General features: G+C 39.0%; 1 protein-coding gene across 1 annotated transcript in view; it reads right to left on the bottom strand.

The window, feature by feature from the left end:
- Nucleotides 1-422: 422 nt before the first annotated feature.
- Nucleotides 423-11,239, bottom strand: part of LOC139726595 (sulfotransferase 1A1-like) — a 12,504-nt gene continuing 1,687 nt past the window's right edge. The window contains exons 2-6 of the mRNA XM_071637586.1: nucleotides 11,149-11,239; nucleotides 6,998-7,118; nucleotides 6,170-6,267; nucleotides 5,089-5,269; nucleotides 423-532 (exon numbers count right to left, since the gene is read on the bottom strand). The exon at nucleotides 11,149-11,239 is cut by the window's right edge and continues 169 nt beyond it. Coding sequence (XP_071493687.1) covers nucleotides 423-532; nucleotides 5,089-5,269; nucleotides 6,170-6,267; nucleotides 6,998-7,118; nucleotides 11,149-11,239 — 601 coding nt within the window. The remainder of the gene's footprint in view (nucleotides 533-5,088; nucleotides 5,270-6,169; nucleotides 6,268-6,997; nucleotides 7,119-11,148) is intronic.

The raw sequence follows: 11,239 nt of genomic DNA on the forward strand, positions 1-11,239 counted from the left end.
ACATACAGTCCTATACAAATAAACAAACAAACAAACAAACAAACAAACAAACAGACGGACAAACAAACACAAGCAACCTCTCTTGTAAAGAGAAAGATAGAGAGAGAAAAACAAATTTGTTTTTCTTCGTATGAGTTTGGCCTTCTTTCCTTACAGCCTGGTCTGCTCCTTGTGTTTTGGATGTAGCAATGTGTTTTCGACAGTTTAAGAATGTGACCAGGCATCCAGACATTCACGACCCATCAAGTTTGCCCATATTTTCCAACCACCCTCCCCCCCACCCCCCCCCCCCCCGCCCCGCGTTGTCCGTTTTGTCCACGGTTCCCGAAACGTGATCGCCGTGGCCGCGCGTCTGCAGAAACATAATGTAAACTTGGCATAGGCAAGGCAGCAAGTTCCCAGTTGATTTTTAGTCACCGATCTTATTCAAATTGGAACCCGATATTCACTCCCTTCATCTCCTTCTGGAACCACTCGTCGAACTTTTCGTTTTGCGCGACCGTGAAATAGTTCTTCCAGCGACCTGTCTTTCCTGTGTATGTAAAAATATCATAGAAAAAGAGAAAGCACTGTTCAAATAGTGAGTCTCAAGCGTTTAATATTCAGGTCATTAATGATCGTAACCAATAATGAAGGGCTGTACATAACACAATATTCAAAATAATGCATGTCATCTAGTACGAGAAACGCACATTGGTACAAAATAATGATGTTCTTTTTTTCTGAGTTGATTAGACACTTCACTCATTTTCAAAGCGACATGATACGAGTACTTGATTATGCTTACCCAACATAACAATTTATGGAATTCATCATTAAAAAAAAATAGCTTGCGTGGACCATGGTGACCAGAATGGTTCGCCTATTAACACATGGGGAAGCATCCATTTCATTTTTTACGTTAATGCATTGGCAAACTTTTTCTTCCATTAACATTGCCAAATACCAGACTTGCTGTAAGGTGGAATAAGCATTGCATGAACTTTTTTTCAGTGAATCTAAAAATCAGCAAACCTGTTAGTGCAAATAGCCTTTCTCTGATCAGGCCCAAATTGGAACTACGAGCTGGCTAATTTGACACGTTTGTGTTTTGTTTTGATTTTTGTATAATGGTTCTCAAGGGCGTACCGAGGGGAGGTGTTTTGGGTGTTCAAACACCCCCCTTTGCCAAAAGGGGGGTGTTTAAGGTGTTCAAACACCCCCCTTGGGCAAAAAGGAGGTGTTTGAGCTATTCAACACCCCTCTTCAGCAATGCTTAGATGTTGACAAATGAAACAAAAGCTGTCTTTACCGCTTTTATTTCCGTTTTGAATTCCGCCTTTCCTTTCTTTTGCGTTCATTTTCTCTCTCTCTCTCTCTCTTCCTTGTTTTAATGTTTTTGTGGATGATGATACATTATGGAGTTACATAATATCATACGCACTAAAGAACTCGTGTACAGTACGTGTTAATACTACGTTACTGCACCGCGCGCGAAGCTGACGCGCAAACAGAAAACCAAATCAAACAAGATAGAAACAAAACATGAATTTCATGTTTTGTAACGCTGAAATATAAAAATTTTCGGCTCGCTCGCTGCGCCCGCTCGCCAAAATTTATCAAAAAAAAAAGAATAAGAAGAACAAAACGTAATGATGACGTGGAAATATAAAAATTTCGGCTCACTCACTCGGATAGTAATTCAGAGTATTTTTCCAAGTCCTTAGTTTGTTGGCATAAATCGTTATCTATGAAGCCGTCACTATATCTTGATTAGAATTGTAAGATTTAATAACCAAAAAATGACAAGAATTCCATGTTTTGTAAGGTGAAATACAAAAATTGTCGGCTCGCTCGCTGCGCTCGCTCGCAAAAATTTATCAAAATTTATCAGATTTTATATCACCCTAAAAAAAAACCTTTTAAGTGCTCGAAAAAGCATATCAAGTGGACCTTTTTTAAGTCCCTACCGGGATGGGATTGGGGTTGAACACTGTTGGTATATAATCGTTATCTATAAGACCGTCACTATATCTTGATTAGAATTGTCATTCGAAGATTTAATAACCAAAAATGACAAGAATTCCATGTTTTGTAAGCTGAAATACAAAAAATTTCGGCTCGCTCGCTGCACTCGCTCGCCAAAATTCTTCAATATCTATATTACATTTAAAACACCTTCAAAAGATCCCTTCTATAAGTGCTTGAAAAAGCACATCATGTGGACTTTTTTAAGTCCCTACCGGGATGGGGTTGGACACTGTTGGTATAAATCGTTATCTATAAGGCCGCCACTATGATTAGAATTGTAATTCGAAGATTTAATAACCAAAAATGACAAGAATTCCATGTTATGTATAAAGCTGAAAAATAAAAATTTTCGGCTCGCTTGCTGCGCTCGCTCGCCAAAATATATCAAAATTTAGGGTTGCCTATTTATACATTTAAATCACCCTCAAAAGACCCCTCTAAGTGCTTCAAAAAGCATATCATGAGGACTTTTTTTAAGTCCCTACCGGGATTGGGTTGGGGTTGAACACTTTTTCAGAAATTAGGGGCGCAATTTTCGCGCTTGCCACGGGCGCCGTTTTCCCTAGATACGCCACTGACTACCAAGTACAGTCAGTATAGTAGCCTACTGGAAGCAGCAAGCTCTGGAAGCTCTGGGAGTAGCAAGTTACTTGTTACTCAATGTAATTAGTAATAGCACATGGACTTGGTAATCTTTAGTAATAGTAGATATGAATTTTTTCAATGTCTGAATGTTAAAACTGAAAGATAACTGAGTGTGAGTCTACAAATTGTGGTTGGATGACTTTATTGCGCCTAAAATTCATTAGATATCTAGGTCTAGGAACAGTGGCGTAACTACGGGGGCATGGGGGGGGGGGGGGCACGTGCCCCCCCCCCCATCCGCTGATTAAAAAAAAGAAGAAAAAAGAAAGAAAAAAACCTACGAAAATGGTAATTCAAGGGTTAGTAAACTGCTTTTGAAATCGACATGAAAGGATGATCAAGAAAAAAAGATATTTTTCTAAGATTTCTTTTAACCATATTATTAAAGAGGTATAACATTGTTCAAAAAGCCCGGAGACGACAAAAGATTGTGATTCAGCGTGATTCCTGGTTGGCATTTTGAATACAAGCAGGATGTGCGCATGTACTCAGAATATCGGAATGGCAAAAAGAGTCGCTGCAATGTTGCGCAATGTTTGATAGGTTGTACACATTTGCTATCAAAGCTTGATCATTGATTTTGCAGTGTTGCTTTACATACTAGTCTGTATTAAAATGCCTTGCATTGCCAATAATATGACTTGACCTTGGCTATTTCCTAACTTTTCCATCTATATGAAACACACACACTCACAAACACAAACAAATTAGGGGATGCTCTATATAAAGTGCAGATTTTGGACATCCTTCTCCCGCTTGGTCACTTCGACGCCCCCTCGCTGGTCATACCTCCCCCAATCATGAACATAAACCGACACCCTTGACTACCAGTGGCGGATCCAGGGGGCGCACCGGGCGCCCCCTCCCTCCAATGCGAAAAAAATATACATGTAGCTACAAACGACAGTTTCTGGACGGTAAAATGTCAAAATTTTCAAGCTCGCTCGCTTCGCTCGCTCGCATTTAACCGTTATATGCCATTCTCCTGATGTTACTGCCAGTAATTGCCAGCAGTTGCGCCCGGTGCGCCCCCCCCCCCCCGAATTTCCAAAGCGAAAAAATATAGCTACAAACGGCAGTTTGGGGACTGTAAAATGTCAAAATTTTCAAGCTCGCTCGCTTCGCTCGCTCGCATTTAATCGTTATGCAATTCTCCTGATGTTGCTGTCAGTAATTGCCAGCAGTGGCGCCCGGTGCGCCCCCTCCCCTTAATTTCCAAAGCGAAAAAATATAGCTACAAACGGCAGTTGGGGGACCGTAAAATGTCAAAATTTTCAAGCTCGCTTGCTTCGCTCGCTCGCATTTAATCGTTATGCAATTCTCCTGATGTTGCTGTCAGTAATTGCCAGCAGTTGCGCCCGGTGCGCCCCCTCCCCTTAATTTCCAAAGCGAAAAAATATAGCTACAAACGGCAGTTGGGGGACTGTAAAATGTCAAAATTTTCAAGCTCGCTTGCTTCGCTCGCTCGCATTTAATCGTTATGCAATTCTCCTGATGTTGCTGTCAGTAATTGCCAGCAGTTGCGCCCGGTGCGCCCCCTCCCATTAATTTCTAAAGCGAAAAAATATAGCTACAAACGGCAGTTTGAGGACTGTAAAATGTCAAAATTTTCAAGCTCGCTCGCTTCGCTCGCTCGCATTTCGTTCTGCAATTCTCCTTATGTTGCTGTCAGTAATTGCCAGCAGTTGCGCCCGGTGCGCCCACTCCCCTTAATTTCTAAGGCGAAAAAAATATAGCTACAAATGGCAGTTTTGGGATTGTAAAATGTCAAAATTTTCAAGCTCGCTCGCTTCGCTCGCTCGCATTCAATCGTTATGCAATTCTCCTGATGTTGCTGTCAGTAATTACCAGCAGTTGCGCCCGGTGCGCCCCCTCCCCTTAATTTCTAAAGCGAAAAAATATAGCAGCCATAACGGCAGTTTGGGGACTTAAAATGTCAAAATTTTCAAGCTCGCTCGCATTTAATCGTTATGCCATTCTCAGGATTGATGTTACTGCCAGCAACTGCCAGCAGTTGCACCCGGTGCAACCCCCTTAATTTCCAAAGCAAATATATATACATATATTATCATATATGGCTACAAACGGCAGTTTGGGGACTGTAAAATGTCAAAATTTTCAAGCTCGCTCGCTCCGCTCGCTCGCGTTTAATTGTACAGTTATGCAATTCTGATGTTGCTTCCATAAGGTGCGCCCCCCCCCCCCAATGTCTTGACCCACGGTACGCCACTGAACACCCCCCTCCAAAAAATCCTGGGTACGCCTATGATGGTTCTGATCAAGCTATCTTATCGAATCATGCCCACTCTTTATCTATAAAGTAGAAACTTTTGAGGAAGAAACTATCTTGACAACGATCGACGGTGGCTCTTTGCTATAATCTCTCTTATTTTCAGCGTCAATGTGAGAAAAGAATGGTGATATTTGCTTTACCTTTGTTGAGGAATTGTAGCCGAATAAGCTCAGAGTTGGGTTCCGCGTTACCTTCAGCTCTCTTCTGATAGGTCTTCCGCATTCCGGGCATGGAGCTGTTTTCAACAACCCGCTGCAAGGCTTCGTCCGACAGAGGGCGCCCGATATGATCGGCCACCATTCGGATGTATTTCGCAGGGTCCTGAAACAATAATGTGTAAAGATAGTTAAATTAGTGAATACCGCAAGAGTTTTCTCCTTCCTTTTCCCGCTTTCCCTTCTCTTCCTTTCTTCTCCTTTAACCCCACCTCTCATGCCCTCTCCCTCTCTTCGGTTTCGTCCGCTTTCACTCTACATTCCTCGACCAATTACCTGCTCAATGCATTGAAGTCAAAACTTACACCTGGGAGAACATATCAGAAGAAATTCAGATAAGTGAATACATTGGAAACATAAGGAGTACTTAAACGATTCTAGATAGCGAAATACGATGGTGGTAGCCATTAAAAAAAATGAAATGCGGTAAGTATTATTATCTTAATCTCCGATAGATCTCCATAATTGCGCTTTATAGTTAATATCAGATTGAATTTGCTGCGACTTGCAAGGCACAATGCATGTTCAGATTTTTTATTTTTATTTTTATTTATCTTTTTTTTTTTGGGGGGGGGGATGAAATCTCTCTCACTGAGCGATGAGATCAGGGATAGATGGTCGACCATTCACGTGCAATGAACCTATGAACGCGAAGTCCAGACCAGATAACCAGCCATGAATATGAAGAGTTTGTTCGCAAAAACCGATAAGTCCATTTTTGAAGATTTTGAAGTACGGTCTCTGTCATAAAGTACAATACCTTTTAAACGATATATCGGTTACTACATATAGAAGTACATTTTTTTTTTAGTTATGGTCAAAAGAAGCAAACATTTTCTCATTATTCTCTTTATTTTTCCTGACCTTTAATCGCAAATATCTCCATTTGGTAAATATGGACTTATCGGTTTTTGCAAACAAACTCTTCAAAGATTTCCGAATATTGTTCTACACCTTGTGGTTATAGATTTATTGTGACGCGCACTGTCTCTAACTCAATTCATACCTGTAGGATGTCTTCGTAAAACAAGAAGAGCAGATTTTCTTCCTGTCGGATTTCCCAGAATTCCTTGACATGGTCAGGCCATGGTCCGAATTCAATGTCTGGAAAGAGACATAATAACACAGATTATATCTTGCTTTGTCGATTAAATCCTCATTATGTTATCCTTACGGTGCAAAAGCCGACTATATGCTTATGTTAGTTTCCATTAATGTAATGACACAGGCCAATATAAATTTCATCAGTGATCAGCATTCTATGGCAAAACATTGACTATGTCCCCCTTCATTAAAGATGAATTCATCATTAAAGACTAGAATCTATCTTCATATGAAATGAAATTAATTAGAGAAGAATTCCAGATAAACTAAGTACATGAACTACACACCGCTTAGAACTATTTTGGAATCATAATCTCAATTATAATTTTGTTAAACACAGTTGAACGTGAATTGAATTCTTGTGGTATACCATTGCTGCAAGACTCTCTACATGAAAATATTATGTCAGAGTATTTAGTCTTGGTTTCGGTAATCAAATATTATTTTACCGCAGGGACTAAAAGTGGAAAATTCATTCAAATTATTATTTGAAATACCGAGCACTGCAGACATTTAAAATCTACAGAATTTACGTGATTTTCGCTTCTTGGAAAGAATCCCGGTTAAGTATTTTGTGAATTCAATGGCTGGATACATGTTTTTATGGATCTATTCATGGAATAATTTTTTCTACACCCTATATTGTGGTCTTTGTAACTGCATAGTGTATTCATAGCCATAAAGCCATAAAGACAATTACTAAGTAATTTTTCGTTGAGTCCATACTCACTTCCGTTGATAGCCATTTCAATTGTTCTTTCCAATGTCAAAGGAACTTTGAAAGGATAGTCCTTCATAAAGTTGTACCAGGAGACGGCAGTATCCTTCGGGTTTCGGGCGACGTAGATTACCTATAGCAAGGATTAGGGACAAAATGTGAATGCACTTTATTGACGAATGAAGATGTCTATGCCGCAGAATTAAGTGAAATGTGAAATAATTAACTGATTAATGCAATGCGTGCCTACTCACAAGGAGAATGTTTGGGAAAGAAGATATCGAAACAGTTGAACTTCTTATATATGTATTGAATGATAATTCAATACGGAAGATAAGAAACGAGAGATTATAAACAGCAAATTTAGGCCTATATTGTATCAATTATTCCGAACTGTGAGAAAACATGCAGTATTGTGTTATATTAAATGGGTTAGTCAAAATACTGGTAAGTGATTGGCTAAAGAGAGTCACGTGATGGAGGTACATTCGTTATGTTCTCCCATGGGCGAACATTCTTGGTAATGTTCTCCCATGGAAAAACATTTCCACGTAACAAATGGCAGAAGGCCTAGGACCGCGCGCGCACAGTGAATTTGGCTCTGCGCGAGCGAGCTATGTAGTGCGTAGTGCTAGCTGCACATGCATGCTATGCTGCTGGTACATGGTGGCCGTGGCTGCAAAGTTCGTACACTGAATCTCTACGATCTTTGGTGGTTGACGTTGACGTATTTGACTAACCCATATAATATAACAGATGATGACTTTTGTTGTCGGGAACATGTACCAAACGTTCCACCCTCAGAGTTTGAAATGCTATTTCGGGAGGCTATAAGTCCCTCGATTTCGTCTCAGGACTTTTAATTTCCCTCAACAGCATTTCAAACCCTTCGGGTGGAACATTCGGTATGTCCCTCCCCCGCCAGTCATCATCTATATAATGTACAATGATATCAATATACATGTATTTGTATATACATATTAGATGTATGATCTTTATCAATCGATTAAAAATGATATTAATACTTACATCATGATTAAATTGATCAATGGATATCCCTTTCTTTGATGTATTATTCAACCTCTTTCGTCTTCTAGTAATTGTATTTGTGCATATGCATACATGTATTATAATAATGTGTGTGTATGCTGCACACACACAAGATTATTTCATTATGATACATGTATTTTTATGTGTGCGTATTATTGTATCATAATCAGACCAATTCTATTCAATTAAATTCAGTTCAATTCAATTCAATTTTATTGTCCGTTTTAGGGAATTTGTACGCATTTGGACGCATTCGGACGCATACCCGGTTACATAATATACAAAGCACACGTATATCATAGATACATAGACATGATAGACATACTAAAGATATAAAGCAATACAATATCATTATCATTGTCAAAAATACATAACATTTAAGAAATAGTAATCTGTATGAGTCAACATTGTAATAGATGTGGTGTGCATAAATTATGATATATTCGGGTGTATAAATATGTGTCAATTGATAATAACTATATAAGAAATTTTAACAATATGTGTATGTGTGTGTGCATGTGTGCAAAGATACAAAAATGTAAATCTATGTGTTTTTGACAAAAATATATATCACACCACGGTCATATTCCTGAATTAATATTTTCCCTTGACTTTAATCTTTGGCCTTTGACCAAACAGCCCAGAACTTGCCCTGCGAAATCTGTCTTGAATGACAGACTATACATTAAATTTGAAAAATATGCGAACAAACAAACCAACCCTGGGGCAATTGAGAGACACAGCTTCATCCACTCATACATATACATATACATATACATATACATATACATATACATATACATATACATATACATATATATGGTGTTTGATATAATACAAATTTGATGATTATAACACAAAACTACAAAAACGAAATATTACAATCTAAGCAATGTCCCTCCGTTTAACATTCTAATCGAGCTAGGCACAAAAGAATCCAGGAACCTGCTTGTTCTACATCAAAGCGATCTCAGCCTGTTCCCTGGCCTCAACACAAATGCACTTCCCAGCATTTTTGATTCAATGTTTCCACGAAATCAATCTTTTCATAATTATCCCACCAGGCGATCAAATGAGTTTCATTTACCCCTTCTGAGAACGTTATTGGCTCAAAATACATTTGTATACACTGGCCCTAGATTTTGGAATTCTTTAAGTTGCGATATAAAAAATTCTTTATCTTTGAATGCGTTTAAGAGTAAGTTACAATTTTTTTGTGGAACTCATATTAAGATATACACGATTCTTTACTTAGCTGGTCTTTACAGCCTGAGGATTCATCGTCATCATTGATTTCGTCATTGTGTATTTTTTACATTATCTTTTTTGTACAAACTTAGCTCGGCTGATCGAGCTGAAACACCTCAATTCCATATTCTGATCCCGATGTTCAGCACCTCAATTCCCCCTTCTGATCCCGATGTTCAGCGTGTTGGCTTTTCCTTTCATTTCCTTTTTCTTTCTCTCCTTTCTTTCCATTATTCTTTTGTGTTTTATTACTGTCATGGTATACTTTACTTTCAAGTCATGTAATGTCGTTGTGTTTCTACTGTCTTGTTCTGTCCAGACCTGTCTTTGTAAAAAAAAAAAAGTTTAACGTATTCACAAGAATCTTTTGAGTGGTTCACAATTTACAAGCATGCTTCTCAGTGAACCTCTCAGTTCTTTCTTTCTTTTTTTCTCCAAACATAACTTTGTATTTTTCCGGTGTGCATGTATAATTTCGTATTTGTTAACCATATTCTACCATGTAAAGTCGAATACATGTCTATGTTATATCTTCTGATTCATTTCGTGTTATGTTTGCCGAAAAAGAAAGAAGGAATGAAATAAATGAAATGAATGAATGGACACTACATAATTATCATTCAGAGGATGAAGCCTATTATCAATATTTGATTTGGCCTTTTCAACAATTTTACTCCTATACAAAGATCTTCAAAATGTAGTTGTACCCCTAGAATCTTCTCCGCCTGTGTGACTATATATATATTTTTTTTTTGATCAAAGAGAGATCTGCCTTTCGGCAGGCGGTGAACCAAACCACACAGGCATGTACAAAAATACTCTCTATGACAGCTTTATAGAACAAGTGCATGATGGAGCAATCAACGTGAAAAGAGTTCAATTTGTGAAGAAAATACAATCTCTGCTGACCTTTCCTGTATAACTCCCTACAATATTGTCTTCCAGATTACAGTGCCTAGGTACTTGTAAGAGTGTACACTCTCAATGTTCTGCCCGTTCATATTCACTGGGCGACTGCTTGTTTCCATGGATTTGCGATTTCTGAAATCAACAATCATCTCTTTAGTTTTTGATGTGTTCAAATCTAAAGAGTTTATCTTACACCAGTTAATGAACCAGTTCAGGAACTGCTTATATTCACACTCATCTTCCTTAATATGTCCAACAATGACGGTGTCGTCCGCGTATTTAAGAACAGACACGTTTTCTGAAGATGAGCGATAATCGTTGTTATAAAATGGGTTCAAGAATGTAGCCAATAGGAAGCGCTGAAATGAGTCACGTGTGCGTTGTTTACTTTAGTCCCATTGCACTTCGTGTTAAATCCTATTGCCGATCGCCTGTGCGCGGCTCCTTTGAATTGCATGCACACGCGCTGTCAATCCTGTAAACAACTTCTAGTTCGGGCTGCCGGCCGGCCGGCCTTTCTTGTGCATATAACATGTGTGGCGTACGTATACTGTTATACGTACAGTACTTATATGTGCGGGATTTCCGAGTGCGACGTGCGTAAATGTTTGGGACGAACATCTTCGGACATCTTGACCCACAAAGGTACGTGAAAAATGACCCATTTTATAAAACAAATGATGCACAGGGTTATTTCGTGGCATTAGTGGAGATGCAGCTCACTCTCTGGTATTTACAATGTAGTGCGACATGCACTCGGCTTCGCCTCGTGCATGTTTCACAATTGTAAATACCCTCGAGTGCGCTACATCTCCACTAACGCACTCTATCCTGTGCATCATTTGTATAGTAAAGAGCACGAACAGAATGGGAAAGAGCACACCGCCCTGATGAGAACCTATGTTATGAATCATAATGTATTTGTGTGTGTCACACGATCCATTCTTCATACCAACCTTGCCTTTCTTCAACAAATCCTCGGGCATGTACTTGAGCCTCAGATGGGTCTGGATAACTCTCGGTGAGGGCGCCCTCTCAATATTCTCC

This window comes from Diadema antillarum, unplaced genomic scaffold (genome assembly GCF_040938485.1).
Source record: "Diadema antillarum isolate AM-2024a unplaced genomic scaffold, OU_Dant_1.0 seq00000091_RagTag, whole genome shotgun sequence".
Classification (NCBI taxonomy): Eukaryota; Metazoa; Echinodermata; class Echinoidea; order Diadematoida; family Diadematidae; genus Diadema; species Diadema antillarum.